At 41.4% G+C, this 16648-nt stretch overlaps 1 protein-coding gene across 1 annotated transcript; it reads left to right on the top strand.

The window, feature by feature from the left end:
- The first annotated feature begins 898 nt into the window (after window positions 1–898).
- LOC140711178 (ubiquitin carboxyl-terminal hydrolase 17-like) lies at window positions 899–4240 on the top strand. Its single transcript, XM_073014087.1, has one exon. It carries the CDS (start codon window positions 2543–2545, stop codon window positions 4226–4228), a length of 1686 nt encoding a protein of 561 aa, XP_072870188.1. The 5' UTR covers window positions 899–2542; the 3' UTR covers window positions 4229–4240.
- Window positions 4241–16648: the final 12408 nt, after the last annotated feature.

Genomic DNA, 16648 nt, shown 5'->3' with positions numbered 1-16648 from the left:
GGGTAATTGATGGGTAAATGTAGTGGAACCAGTGGGTGGGCATTAGTTATATAAGCGGTGAAGCAGCAAGATACTTCATTATTAAAAGGTGTTTGAAAGAAATTGAAACACAGGAGTGTGTGTATTCAGTTGAACTAAAATTAGAAAACCCAGAAATAAATCTCACTTGGGGTGTAAAAAAATGGCATTAGGGGAGATTCTGGGTCAATCGTCCAACTGTGCAAACTGGATCTTGGAAGCAGGATCCCTTTCCTGCAGTGAGACTTGTTTATTGGTGGTGGTGTTTCAGTGGAAACGATTTTGGAGAATGGCCCCTTCCTTTTGTGTATCTGCTGATTAGATTTCATGGCTGATTAGATTTCATGGGAAATCAGGGGTTTTAAACTCTATTTAAATGTTAACATAATTCATTCAAATGACAAAAAATCAACAGGTTCTTTGATGTGGAATCATCACAGATCCATTTCTTCTTAGGTACAGTTATTAAAGTTGACCTACCAGAGTGAAACAATTATGGAGAATGGCCCCTTCCTTTAGTGTATTTGCTGATTAGATTTAATGGCACATTTATCATTAGGTATAGTGATCAAAGTTGACATACCCAAGAGCAGAGATGTCCAGGACAGAACTCAGGACTCTGTAGAATCACAGAATATTGGATGCAACACTGTTCAAGCACATAAATATGCTCATTCAGAGGGTTTCAGTGTGACGTGTGTGTGAATTGCAGTGTAATGAGCATGACACGCAGACAGGTTATCAAGTGGACTCACCTCAAAATCAGTTATGGGCATTACAGAACACTGATGCCAAGTTCCCGGATCCAGAGGAAAGAAACTCCAGCATCCTGTGTAAAGCCATGGCATCTGGATTTCTCATGCTTCTGCGGATCATGCTCCTGAAAATAGTGACTCCTTCCTCCTTGTGGAGCATCTTTCTCAGCAGCGCTCATTTCTTCTTCCAGGACTCTGTCCAACAGAAAGGGGAAGCCTTCTGATAGAGCACACTTGACCCATGAAAAGAAAAGGGAAAGAAAGGAGACCAAAGGTCACACTCTCCTCATTCCACCATCCTCCCTAAAATCATCCTGATTTCATGGGCCCTGAGACCGGGGATGCTTCTGTACACCTCGAGGCCTTGGCACCTGGCCTAAATTCTATTCTCTTTCTCATTATCTGAAAAATTTTAAGAAAATCCCTAGAGCCAGGATCTTTATTCCTAGTAAGCCAAAAGTCCCAAAGAAACACCCAAATTCTGTCCCTCTTAGTTTGGGAAACAAGTCTACCTTCATCAGCATGACATTTTCCACCAAATGTGGTAACTGCAAGTCCACCACACAATGCTTAACTGGAATTGGAAGCAACATCTCAGACGATGAAAAATACATGCAACAATCCCTAAGACAAATGGTTTATTTTTCCCTTTCTTACTAAAACAACCGCCAGTTTTAACAATGGTATGCAAATCTCTTTTAGACGCCCTGCTTTTAAATCTCTATGTTTCCTCCTGAGACAGGGACTCACTCCCATCACCCAGGCATTTACAGTGTTTAATTCTGGTTATATGCTATTCTCAAATTTACAACTATTTATTTCATCTCTCTCAAATGTTGATCCGTTATCACATACGTATTAAAATATTATCTCCCATGCTGTGTGATATGTTGTTTTATATTCATCCTTTCTTAAATGAACCAAAGGTTTTAGTTGGATTAAATTGTGATTAGTCAAGTTTTCTGATTTCATGATTTCTTAAATTGCGGTCATATGACCTCAATCACTGGAAATAGAATGTCATGAGTATTTCTCTTTACTTGCAATCATAAATACGGGGAATGTCATCAATTGGTATGTCGGTGATTGCATGATTTCCTGAAAGTCTTTCACAGTCTAATTTGGACACTGAATATTTCGTCTAAGTTCAGTGCATGTTTCCGACACTTGATGCTTTATGATTTCGGTATATAGCTTCCACAAGAGCATTTCCTGCAAAGACATGTCTTGGTCCCCACTGGTAAGTCATCTCACTCGAACACAGAATCAATAGGCTGAACATGGAAAGGTTATCGCTAGAATACTTATTAGACTGCACGGATTTCTTCTTTGATATTAAGGAAACAAATACACTGTGTTATTAACTGTACTTCATTGATGATTCTCAAGTCAGAAAGTACAGGTCTGACTTCCTGTCCTTCAATGCCTGAAAGGATGATCGTATCTGCCAAGAGCACATAGTTAGAAGCACATCGCAGCTCAAACACAGGGCATGATTCCGCATGCCCACAAGTTCACGCAAGCAAACACATACACACAAACACACACATTGTTTTGTAAGGACAGAATTATTCCCTACCACTGTTTTAAGTAAACTAACGCATTCCCCAGGAGTTTTAAGTGAACTCCCTGGGGAATACAAGGGGACACACCCTATGACTCATTCTTTAACTGAGTGCTGATATTGGATTGGTGGACCGCGTACCTGATGGGTGGGTGGGGTGTTCGCGGTAGGCGGGGGTGAGTTATATAAGGGCTGATGCAGCCAGATGGCGCGTCATTTGAAGACTCTCTCGGAAGAGATAGCGTCTTTCTGCAACGTGTGGTCCCAGCAGAAAAAGCTTGTGATCCTTGCTCCTGGCGACATGGAGGCCGATTCACTCCACTTGGGAGGTGAGTGGCAGTTCAACCGCTTTTCAAAACTCATATCTTCTCAGCCAGATGCAGCTTTTGCTGAAATTCAGCGGACTTCTCTACCTGAGAAGTCACCACTGTCATCTGAGACCCAAGTCAACCTCTGTGATGATTTGGCTCCTGTGGCAAGACAGCCTGCCCCCAGAAAGAAGCTTCCTCTCAGTAGTAGGAGACCTGCTGCGGTGGGGGCTGGGCTCCAGAATATGGGAAATACTTGCTACTTGAATGCTTCCCTGCAGTGCCTGACATACACACCACCCCTTGCCAACTACATGCTGTCGCAGGAGCACTCTCAACTTTGTCAGCGTCACAAGTGCTGCATGCTGTGTACGATGGAAGCTCACATTACACGGGCCCTACACGGTCCTGGCCACGTCATCCAGCCCTCACAGGCATTGGCTGCTGGCTTCCATCGAGGCAAGCAGGAAGATGCCCATGAGTTTCTGATGTTTATTGTGGATGCGATGAAAAAGGCATGCTTTCCCGGGCACAAGCAGGTAGATCATGACTCTGAAGACACCACCCTCATCCACCAGATATTTGGAGGCTGCTGGAGATCTCAAATCAAGTGTCTCCACTGCCAGGGCGTTTCGGACACCTTTGACCCTTACCTGGACATCGCCCTGGATATCCAGGCAGCTCAGAGTGTGAAGCAAGCTTTGGAACAGGTGGTGAAGCCCGAAGAACTCAATGGAGAGAATGCCTATCATTGTGGTCTTTGTCTCCAGAAGGCACCTGCCTCCAAGACGTTCACTCTACACACTTCTGCCAAGGTCCTCATCCTTGTATTGAAGAGATTCTCCGATGTCACAGGCAACAAACTTGCCAAGAATGTGCAATACCCTGAGTGCCTTGACATGCAGCCATACATGTCTCAGCAGAACACAGGACCTCTAGTCTATGTCCTCTATGCTGTGCTGGTCCACGCTGGGTGGAGTTGTCACAACGGACATTACCTCTCTTATGTCAAAGCTCCAGGAGGCCAGTGGTATAAAATGGATGACACCAAGGTCACTGCCTGTAGCATCGCTTCTGTCCTGAGTCAACAGGCCTATGTCCTCTTTTACATCCAGAAGAGTGAACTGGAAAGATGCAGTGAGAGTGTGTCAATAGGCAGGGAACCAGGAGCCCCTGGCGCTGAACACAAAGACAGGCGAGCAACGCAAGGAGAGCTCCAGAGAGAACCCTGCCTCCAGGTACCCGACTTGGAGGAGCACTTAGTGGAAAGAGCCACTCAGGAAAGCACCTTAGACCACTGGAAGTTCCTCCAAGAGCAAAACAAAACCAAGCCTGACTTCAACGTCAGAAAAGTCGAATGTACCCTGCCTCCCAACGTGCTTGTGATTCATCCATCAAAATACAAGAGTGGGATGAACAACCATCATCCTGAACAGCAAAGCTCCCTGCTGAACCTCTCTTCAAGGAAACTGACACCTCAGGAGTCCATGAACACTGACACACTCACTTCTCTGCAAGGGAGGACCAGGAGATCCAAAGGGAGGAACAAACACAGCAAGAGGGCTCTGTTTGTGTGCCAGTGATCTCAGGAAAAGTCTCCACCCAAACGCAGGAGTGCATGCGCACACAAACTGACACACACACACATACACGTACACACACACACACCCACGAGGGGGTTCACGCACGCACACACACACACACCATCACATACTCAGTCAATCCGACATAAAGTAATGAGGAGCCCAGGTTTCTATCTACACAAGAGGGACAACTGGATAGTGACGGCTGCGTTTCAGGATGAGCCCAGACATGGGAAACATCGAGTTTTGCCGTCGTGAGTCTTCTGAACCTGTGGGGGGATTGTCTGTGTGTTTGTGTTCATGGAAGATGACATTCAGTGTGAATTTCTGAATAGGACATATTGCGGTGTAGGGTTGCACGTGAAGTTATTGCAGGGGACGGGGTTGACTATTTTCTCTTGGAGTGTGTTTCATTCGTCAGTTCTTGGTGAGCACCAGAAGTTGAAATTTTGCGAACGTGGGACTTCTGTGGATCCTTCTCCCTACCTTGAGTAGTGGAAACTGGAACGCATTTGAAGAGAGGAAGGGTGTTTTTCTTTTGAACCTGCCTCGCCGTTTTTACATTGCTTGTTGAATGGACCTCAGGCGCCCTAGGACTTGTGCCCTTGGTGGAACCCACAGAATGCTGGAAACAGACAGACAGACACACTTGCCTATTGAATGCTGTCCATTTCCAATGAATTGAAGCAGAAAATCATCCCACTGGTATGTGAGTCATTTGGAAGTAAGTCGTATTTATAATAAAGGAAATCAAACACAGGAGCGTGTGTGTATTCAACTAAAATAAAATCAGCAAGCACTGAAATAAATCTCATTTGGTGTGTATCAAAATGGCATTTGGGAGATTCTGGGTCAATCGTCCAGCTGCGAAAGGTGCATCTCTGAAGCACAGTCCCTGACCAGCAATGAGACTTGTTCATCCGAGGTGGTGTTGCAGTGGAAATGATTGTGGGAAATGGCCCCTTCCTTTTGTGTATTCGCTGATTGGATTTCAGGCTCCGTTTCTCGTTCGGTACAGAGATCCAAGTTGACCAACCCGAGAGTAAAGATGTCCAGGGCATAACTCAGGGCTCCGTACAACCACAGAATCTTGGGTGCAACCCTGCTCAAGCACACAAATGTGCGTATTAACAGTGTCTCTGTGTGACGTGTGTGCAAAGTACAGTGTGATGAGCATGACTGGCAGACAGTATGTTACCATCGTATGTCCCCAACCACCGGAAATAGAATGTTATGAGCATTTGTCTCTTCTTGCAATCATAAATTCGGGGAATGTCATCAATCAGCCGGTCGGTGATTGCATGATTACCTGAAAGTCTTTCACCGTCTAAACTGTGCATTGAGTATTTCGTCTAACTTCAGTGCATGTTTCCAACACTCGATGCTTTATGATTTGAGTATCTAGCTCCCACCAGAGCGCTTCCTGCAAAGACTTATCTTGTTCCCCACTGGCAAGTCATTTCACTCGGATATAGAATCAAGAGCCTGAACATGGAAAAAATCAAGAGGCTGGAATGTCTATTGGATTCCCCGGATCCCTACACACACACATGCACACAGGTGTACAGTCATTTCTACACAACATAATGTGGTCCTCAGGTTTTTGTCTATGTGAAAGGGACAACTGGTTAGTGATGGCCGCATTTCAAGATGATCCCATATCTAATATGTTGTTGTGGAGTTGTGAGTATTCTGATCATGTGAAGGGACTGTCTCTGTGCATGTGTTTTCACAGTAGATGACATCCTGTGTAAATATCTGTAGACTACAGAGGTGTAGGTTTTCCCCTCAGGTTACTGGATGAATTTGAATTTATTGTTCTGTCTTGGTTTGTTTTGATTAGTCAATTGGTAGGCGAGAGTCGGTGAAATTTTGCTAAAGTGGTATATAGGTGAATCATTCTCGTGAATGTGAATAATTGAGACTGGGATGCATTTGTAACATTGGAAGGGTGTTCTTACTTTTTATTCCAACTTTTTTTGCATTTGTTTTCAACTGATCTCAGGTGCCCTGGGTAGAACCTAGGTAATTCTTGGAACAGACAAACAGATGCTGCTAATTTTATGGTGTGAGTTTAAGTTTAATTTAAAGGGAAAATTTTCTCACCAGTATGTAATTCATTTTCAAATAAGTTATACTTATCAGCAATGGAATAATACACAACACACTGAAGTGTGTGAGTATGAAACTACAGTCAAATTAGAAAGTTCTTAAATAAACTGCATTTCATGAGTAAAGGACGGAATTTTCGGAAATTCGAGATCAACCATCCAGCTGTGAAATCTGTGTCTTTGAAGCAGTATCCCTGTCCTGAGAGTTGTTTCTCTCTGGTGGTATTTCAATGGAAACTAGTTTGGGGAATAGCCCCTTCACGTTTTATATTTGCTTGTTACTTTTCATTGTAAATCTGCGTTTTTAAACTGTATTTAAATGTTAATAGAATCCATCCCAATAAAACATAACCAACAGATCTTCTCATTTCTAATCATCACAGATCAATCTCTTGTTAGTTATGGTGATAAGTTTACTTACCTGAGAGTAAATGACACCTGGGCAGAACACAGGGCTCCATAGAAGTACAGAATCTTGGGTCCAACCCTGTCCAAGCATCAAAATGTGTATATTAACAATGTGTCTGTGTGAATTGTGTGTCAAGTAAACTGAGTTTAGTAAAACTTGCAGTAGATTATTAATTTGGCTCACTTTGTAATCAGCGAATGAGCTTTAAAGAGTATCAATGACCAGTACCTACCCCCTAGAGATAAGAACTTCCAATGTCTTGTGTGAAACCATAGCATCTGGATTGCTCATGATTCTGAAGATAATTCTGTCCCCCATGGTTTCAGAATCACTGCAGGAGGTGGAAACAGATAACACATCAGTCCCTTGCTCTCTCTGCTCTCTTCACTCAGGAAAAGTCTCACTGGGACCAAGGAAAATCCTATGGTTTCCTAGGGAGAAGGATTTTTCTCAGGAGAGAAAATGCTGGCTCCTTCCTCCCTGTTGAGCCTCTTCCTCAGGATTGCCCCTTTGTCTCTCCAGGACTCTGTTCATCAGAACCGAGATGCCCCCTGGTTAAGCACATCTGGCCTATGAACAAAAAAGGGGAAGGAATGGTTCCAAAGACTGTACTATGCTCACTCCACCATCCCCTCTGAAACTATCCTGACTTCATGAGCCCTGGGTCAGAAGCTGTTTCTTTATATCTCTAGGCTTTGCCTCATAGCCTAAATCCTGCCCCATTTCCTACATCTTGTAAATTTTGACAAAACCTGTAGAGTCTAGATCTTTATTCCTGACAGGGCAAAGGGAGACACACCAGAATTCTGTCCCTCTGAGGCTGCAGGACATCTCAGCTTCCATCAACATGAAGTTTTGCATCAAATATAGTTGCTGCAGGTCCACCTCACAATGAGTAATGGAAGTTGAGACAACATCTCAGACCCTGTACAGTTTTTGACCAAGCTCATTTAGTTTGGCAATGCTTTTACTCTAGAAATCAGTTGTGAAAACACTTAGGATTCATGTTATTTAGTCTTTTAATCCGTCTGTTATTATTTTCAATGTATTTACTACACGTTAGCTTAATATTTCTGATAAACTTTGTTGCAAAATTCTCAATATAATAGTGGCAAACCAAATCCAGCAATACATCAAAAATCTTATCCACCAAGATCAAATCGGCCTCATCCCTTGGGTGCAAGGCTGGTTCAACATATGCAAATCAACAAATGTAATTCACCACATAAACAGAACTAAAGACAAAAAACCCATGATTATTTCAGTTGACTCAGAAAAGGTCTTTGATAAAATCCAACATTCCTTTATGCTAAAAACTCTCATGAAACTAGGTATTGATGGAGCATGCCTCAAAATAATAAGCGCCATTTATGACAAACCCACAGTCATTATCATATTGAACAGGCAAAAGCTGGAAGTGTTCCATTTGAAATTTGGCACAAGGCAAGGATGCCCTCTCACCACTCCTATTCAATATAGTGTTGGAAGTTCTGGCCAAGGCAATCAGGCAAGAGAAAGAATAAAGCATATTCAAACAGGAAAAAAGGAAGTTGGACTTTCTTTTCTTGCAGATGGCACGATCCTATATCTATAAAATCTCATCACCTCAGCCCAAAAGATTCTTAAGCTACAAGCAACTTCAGCAAAGTCTCAAGATACAAAATCAGTATGCAAAAATCTCAAGCATTCTTATACGCCAACAATAGACAAGAAGAGAGCCAAATCACAAATGAATTCACATTTACAATTGCTACAAAGAGTATAAAATACCTACCTAGGAATACAACTAGCAAGGCAAGTGAAGGACCTCTTCAAGGAGAACTACAAACCACTACTCAAGGAAATAAGAGAGGACACAAACAGATGGAAAAACATTCCATGCTCATGGGTAAGAAGAATCAATATCATGAAAATGGCCATACTTCCCAAAGTAATTCATAGATTCAGTGCTATTCCCATAAACTACTATGGACATTCTTTACAAAATTAGAAAAAACTACTTCAGAATTCATATGAAATGAAAAAAGAGCCCATATACCCAGGACAATCCTAAGTAAAAATAACAAAGCTGGAGGCATCCTGCTACCTGACTTCAAACCATATTACAAGGCTACAGTAACCCAAACAGCATGGTAGTGGTACAAAACAGACACATAGACCAATGGAATGGAATAGAGATATCAGAAATAAGACTGCACATCTACAACCATTTTATTTTGGATGAAAACAAACAATGGGGAAAGGATTCCCTATTTAATAACAAATGGTGCTGGAAAAACTATCTAGACATATGCAGAAAACTAAAACTGGACCCTTCCATATACCTTATACAAAAATGAACTGAAAATGGATTAAAGATTTAAATGTAAAACCCAAAACTATAAAAATCCAACCCCATATAAAAGTGAGCAAAAACTGGGTGCAGTAGCTCATGCCTGTAATCCCAGAAGTTTGGGAAGGTGAGGTGGGCAGATAACTTGAGGCCAGGAGTTCAAGATCAGCCTGGCCAACCTGGTAAAACTCAGTCTCTACTCAAAATACAATAAATTAGCCAGATGTGGTGGCAGGTGCCTGTAATCCCAACTACTCAGGAGGCTGAGACAGAAGAACCACCTGAATCTGGGAGGTAGAGGTTGCAGTGACCCGAGATTGTGCCACTGAACTCCACCCTGGGTGACACAGCAAGACTCTGTCTTAAAAAGCGAAAATAAAAATATTTTAAAAAGTGGGCAAAGGATATAAACAGACACTTATGCAGCCAACAAACATATGAAAAAAAAAGCCCAACGTTACTGATCATTAGAGAAATACAAATCAAAACCACAGTGAGATGCCATCTCATGCCAGTCAGAATGGCAATTATTAAAAAGTCAAGAAACAACAGATGCTGGCAAGACTGTGGGGAAACAGGAACACTTTTACACTGTCGGAGCGAATGTAAATTCAAACGCTGTGGAAGACAGTGTGGTGATTTTTCAAAGACCTAGAATCAGAAATACCATTTGATGCAGCAATGCCATTACTGGGTATATACCCAAAGGAATATAAATTCTTGTATTATAAAGATACTTGCATGCATATGTTCATTGCCACACTATTCACAATAGCAAAGACATGGAATCAACCCAAATGCCCATCAGTGACAGACTGGATACAGAAAATGTGATACATATACACCATGGAATACTATGCAGCCATAAAAAGGAATGAGATCATGTCCTTTGCAAGGACATGGATGAAGCTGGAAGCCATGATTCTCAGCAAACTAATGCAGGAACAGAAAACCAAATACACATGTTCTCACTTATAAGTGGCAGATGAACAATGAGAAAACATAGACACAGGGAGGGGAACAACATACACTGGAGCCTGTCTGGGGGTGAGTGAGGAGGGAGTGCGTCAGAATAAATAGCTAATCCATGTGGGGCTGAATACCTAGGTTACGGGTTGATAGGTACAGCAAACCACCATGGCACACACTTACCTATGTAACAAACCTGCACGTCCTGCACATGTATCCTGGAACTTAAAATGAAATAAAATAAAATTTTTAAAAACTTTATTTTTTCTAAGTCGTGTTTGCAATTTTCAATGTGAACTTTCTAGTAAACATTTATCATATACAGAATTATATAGTTGATTTTTGAACAACTATGGGTCTGCCATTCTTTAAAATGCAAATTCTTTATGAGTGTGTGTATATGTACACATATGTGTGTATATATATTTGTGTGTGTATATATATGTGTACGTGCGTGTGTGCGCAGATAGATAGATAGACAGACAGATAGATAGATAGATAGATAGATAGATAGATAGATAGATAGATAATGCTCCTGGTCTTCTGTTTGAGTAGGCTGAGAAGGAGGAGGGGGGGAGTGATTGTTCTTGCAGTCTCAGAGGTAGCTAGGTGGAAGAGAATCTGTACAAATGAACACATGAAGTTCTCATTTGTAAGTGTGATTTAAATAATTGTACACCTGGACATAGAAGCGGAATGATAGACACTAGAGCTCTGGAAGGGTGAGAGGGTGGGAGGGGCTAATAATAAACAATGGTTCAGATATCTGGATTCCTTGATCCCAAATGGTGTACAATTATTTCTCTTTAATTTGTGTCCATTTACCAGCAAGTTTGAGAGGAGTGAACCAAGCTCAGAAAGACATTCAGCTCTAAAATCAGATGTGCATGGCAATGGGCAGAAGTACCCTCTCCCTTTCTCAGAACAAATCCAAGCTTCCTTTATACCCCTTACCTACAGGAAAGTTATGTTCCAAAATGTATTTCTGCTGGAGGCAAAACATTTTATATTTTATGGAAAAAAAAAAACGTGTAACTTGGTAAAACTTAGAAATTAATATTGGAAAAACAGTAGGGCACTCTCGGCCGGGCGCGGTGGCTCAAGCCTGTAATCCCAGCACTTTGGGAGGCCAAGACGGTTGGATCACGAGGTCAGGAGATCGAGACCATCCTGGCTAACACGGTGAAACCCCGTCTCTACTAAAAATACAAAAAACTAGCCGGGCGAGGTGGCGGGCGCCTGTAGTCCCAGCTACTCCGGAGGCTGAGGCAGGAGAATGGCGTAAACCCGGGAGGCGGAGCTTGCAGTGAGCTGAGATCCGGCCACTGCACTCCAGTCCAGGCTACAGAGCAAGACTCCGTCTCAAAAAAAAAAAAGAAAAAGAAACAGTAGGGCACTCTCTTTGGGACTTAAACTTTGAGACACTTCAGCAGCATATACAGCTTGTAATTCGTCCTGAGAAAATCCAGATAGTATAAACTTGAGAATGTTCATGAGGAACGGAAAAGTACACATTTACTCACATATTTTACATTAAAGTTTATCAAGGGTAGAAATGCAAAAATCTGTTTTACTATGAATGTTCATATGAAAGTACATTCACCTGAATTTTCCTGAAATTATTTAAAAATTAATTTGTCATTGGTAACAGAAACTTCCAAACATCTCCATTTTACAAGTGTCATTATCCATATTTTCTCTAAAATATTCAGAAGTAGAAAAAAATATATAGATTAAAATAGCTCATATTTTTCAAATTTAAAATAATTGTTCAGTAACTGGGAAGAAAGGTTTACACAAATTGGAAATTCTGTATGTATATAGAAATTAATAAGATGAGAAAATTATGGCAAATAGTAGGGGGCTTCAATAAGTTCATGCAAAATAACAATTATGAAAAAACTATGCATGAACTTTTAGCTTTTGCATCAAAACACAAATATGCTAGTTTATTTTAACTTTTTTTTATTTTTGAGACAGGGTTTCACTCCTCTCACCGAGGTTGCAGTGCAGTGGAGCAATCTTGGCTCAAAGTAACCTCTGCTTCCCAAGCTGAAGCGATTCTCCTGCCTCAGCCTTCCAAGTAGTTGGGACCTTGTCTGGTTAATTTTTGTATTTTTTGTAGAGGCTAATTTTTGTATTTTCTGTCGAGGCAGGGTTTTGCCATGTTGCCCAACCTCCCAAAGTGCAGGGATTACAGGCGTGAGCCACCATGCCCGGACCTGTTTTAACATATGTGAACAGGATTTAAAACATCAGTCTGAAAAGAGCCACATGAATTCTGCCGAACTTGAATTCTGCCAAACCTGAAATAAGAACAAACATCAAATTTATGGTGAAGCTGGGGTACAAAAAACGGTGAAATAAATTATTCTTTATGAAAAATCTATGGGAAAAATGACCTGAAGGATCAGTCATTTACAAACGGATACCTGATTCTAAGAAGAGGTAAGACAATGTTGAAAATGAAGCCCACAGAGGAGGGGCATCCATTCCAATTTTTGAGAGAAAAAAAAATTGTTTCTATGCCCTAATTGAGGAGAACTGACAATTAACGAGAGATATAGCCAACACCACAGACATCTCAATTGGTTCAGCTTACACAATACTGACTATAACGTGAAAGTTGAGAAACTTTACATTTGATGAGTCCTGAATACCCTTGTGCCTAGGTCAGCTATGGACAAAAGCAGAGCTATTAGTGACTATTTTGAACAAGCAGAATCAAGATCCTGAAGCATTATTTTGAAGAATTATAACAGGGAGTGAAATTGACTTTATCAATAGGATCCTGAAGGCAAAGCACAATTAAAACAATGGCTACCAAGAGGTAGAAGTGCTCCAGTCAAAGTAAAAGCAAACTTCTCAAAAGCAAAAGCCATAGAGGTTTTGGGGATGCTCAAGGCATTTTGCTTGTTGACGTTCTGTAGGATCAAAATACCATAATATTTGCTTAGTAGGAGAGTTCTTAGAGAAAATTAGCAAACACTTTTGCAGAAAAGTGCCCTGTAAAGCTTCACTAGAGAGTCCCTCTGCACCACAACAACACTTCTGTTCCTTCCTCTTGACAAACACCAGTAATTTTGAAAGAGTTTTCATGGGAAATTATTAGGCATCAACATTACAGTCCTGATTTGGTTTCTTCTGACCTTATTTTTCCTAATCTTGAAATAACTGTAAAGGGCACCCAATTTTCTTTAGTTAATAGTAGAAGACTGCATTGACATGGTTAAATTCCCATGACCCTCAGTTCTTTAGGAATGGACTGAATGGTTGGGATCATCCCTTAATGCAGTGTCTTGACCTCAGTAGAGATTATATTGAGAAATAAAGTTGATATTTATATTTTTATTTTTAATTCCATTTTTCACTGACATTTTTAAATCCCTTCACAATTCGCGTTTGTCCCAAAGGTATTTAAATTTAGAAATCATATCAAGTGAGGTTGGTGCTACAATGGCCGAATAGGAACAGCTCCAGCCACCAGCTGCCAGCGTGAGCAACACAGAAGATGGGTGATTTCTGCATTTCCAATTGAGGTACCGGGTTCATCTCACTGGGGCATGTTGGACAGTTGGTGCAGGACAGTGGGCGCAGCCCAAAGAGTGAGAGCCGAAGCAGGGCAAGGCATCGCCTCACCTAAGAAGTGCAAGGGGGAAGGGAATTTCTTTTCCTAGTGAAGGGAAACTGTGACACAGAACACTGGAAAATTGGGTCACTCCCACCCAATACTGTGCTTTACCAAGGGTCTTAACAAACAACACACCAGAAGATTATATCCCATGCCTGGCTTGGAGGGTCCCAAGCCCACAGAGCCTCTGTCATTGCTAGCACAGCAGTCTGAGATCTAACTGCAAGGCGGCAGTGAGGCTGGGGGAGGGGTGCCCACCATTGCTGAGGCTTAAGTAGGTAAACAAAGCAGCCAGGAAGCTCGAACTGGGTGGAGCCCACTGCAGCTCAAGGAGGCCTGCCTGCCTCTGTAGACTCCACCTCTGGGGACAGGGCATAGCTAAACAAAAAGCAGCAGAAACCTCTGCAGATGTAAATGTCCCTGTCTGACAGCTTCGAAGAGAGTAGTGATTCTCCCAGCATGGAGGTTGGGATCTGAGAACTGACAGACTACCTGCTCAAGTGGGTCCCTGACCCCCGAGTAGCCTAACTGGAGAGCCTAACTGGGAGGAACCTACCTGGAGCGGACCTCAAGCAAACTCCAACAGACCTGAAGCTGAGGGTCCTGACTGTTAGAAGGAAAACTAACAAACAGAAAGGACACCCACACCAAAACCTCATCCATACATCAACATCATCAAAGACTAAAGGTAGATAAAACCACAAAGAGGGGGAAAAAGCAGTGCAGAAAAGCTCAAAATTCAAAAAATCAGAGCACCTCTCCCCATCCAAAGGAACGCAGCTCCTCACCAGCAACAGAACAAAGCTGGATGGAGAATGACTTTGACAAGTTGAGAGAGGAAGGCTTCAGTTGATCAAACTTCTCAGAACTAAAGGAGGAACTACGAACCCAGCACAAAGAAACTAAAAACCTTGAAAAAAGATTTGACGAATGGGTAACTAGAATAACCAATGCAGAGAAGTCCATAAACGACCTGATAGAAATGAAAACCATGACACAGGAAGTACATGACAAATGCACAAGCTTCAGCAACCGACTTGATCAACTGGAAGAAAGAGTATCAGAGATTGAAGATCAAATGAATCAAATGAAGCAAGAAGAGAAATTTAGAGAAGAAAGAGTAAAAAGAAATGAACAAAGCCTTCAAGAAATATGGGATTATGTGAAAAGACCAAATCTACATCTGATTGGTGTACCTGAAAGTGATGGGGAGAATGGAACCAAGTTGGAAGATACTCTGCAGGATATCATCCAGGAGAACTTCCCTAACCCAGCAAGGCAGGCCAACATTCAAATTCGGGAAATACAGAGGATGCCACAAAGATACTCCTCAAGAAAAGCAACTCCAAAACACATAATTGTCAGATTCACCAAAGATGAAAAGAAGGAAAAAATGTTAAGGGCAGCCAGAGAGAAAGGTTACATTACCCACAAAGGGAAGCCCATCAGACTAACAGCAGATATCTTGGCAGAAACTCTACAAGCCAGAAGAGAGTGGGGGCTGATTGTCAACATTCTTAAAGAATTTTCAAACCAGAATTTCATATCCAGTCAACTAAGTTTCATAAGTGAAGGAGAAATAAAATCCTTTACAGATAAGCAAATGCTGAGAGATTCTGACAACACCAGGCCTGCCCTACAAGGGTTCCTGAAGGAAGTACTAAACATGGAAAGGAACAAACAGTACTAGCCATTGCAAAAACATGCCAACATGTAAAGACCATCGATGCTAGGAAGAAACTGCATCAACTAACGAGCAAAATAACCAACTAACATCATAATGACAGGATCAAGTTCACACATAACAATATTAACTTTAAATGTAAATGGGTTAAATGCTCCAATTAAAAGACACAGACTGGCAAGTTGGATAAAGAGTCAAGACCCATCAGTTTGCTGTATTTAGGAGACCCATCTCATGTGCAGAGACACACATAGGCTCAAAATAAAGGGATGGAAGAAGATCTACCAAGCAAATGGAAAACAAAAAAATGGCAGGGGTTACAATCCTAGTCTCTGATAATACAGACATTAAACCACAAAGATCAAAAGAGACAAAGAAGGTCATTACATAATGATAAAAGGATCAATTCAACAAGAAGAGTTAACTATCCAAAATATATATGCACCCAAATACACGAGCATCCAGATTCATAAAACAAGGCCTTAGAGACTTAAAAAGACAGTTAGACTCCCACACAATAATAGTGGGAAAATTTACCACCCCACTGTCAACATTGGACTGATCAACGAGACAGAAAGTTAATAAGGATATCCAGGAATTGAACTCAACTCTGCACCAAGCGGACCTAATAGACTTCTACAGAACTCTCCACCCCAAATCAACAGAATACACATTCTTCTCAGCACCACATTGTACTTATTCCAAAATTGACCACATAGTTCGAAGTAAAGCACCCTTCAGCAAGTGTAAAAGAACTGAAATTATAACAAACTCTCTCTCAGACCACAGTGCAATCAAACAAGAATTCAGGATTAAGAAACTCAATCAAAACCACTCAACTACATGGAAACTGAACAACTTGCTCTTGAATGACTACTGGGTACATAACGAAATGAAGGCAGAAATAAAGATGTTCTTTGAAACCAATGAGAACAAAGATACAACATACCAGAATCTCTGGGACACATTTAAAGCAGTGTGTAGAGGGAAATTTATAGCACTAAATTCTCACAAGAGAAAGCAGGAAAGATCTAAAATTGACACCCTAACATCACAATTAAAAGAACTAGAGAAGCAAGAGCAAACACATTCAAAAGCTAGCAGAAGGCAAGAAATAACTAAGATCAGAGCAGAACTGAAGGAGACAGAGACACAAAAAACCCTTCAAAAAATCAATGAATCCAGAAGCTAGTTTTTTGAAAAGATCAACAAAATTGATAGGCAGCTAGCAAGACTAATAAAGAAGAAAAGAGAGAAGAATCAAATAGATGCAATAAAAAATGA

The sequence above is a fragment of the Chlorocebus sabaeus genome, unplaced genomic scaffold (genome assembly GCF_047675955.1).
Source record: "Chlorocebus sabaeus isolate Y175 unplaced genomic scaffold, mChlSab1.0.hap1 unalloc_scaffold_255, whole genome shotgun sequence".
Taxonomy (NCBI): Eukaryota; Metazoa; Chordata; class Mammalia; order Primates; family Cercopithecidae; genus Chlorocebus; species Chlorocebus sabaeus.
This window is presented reverse-complemented; position numbering and strand designations above follow the sequence as displayed.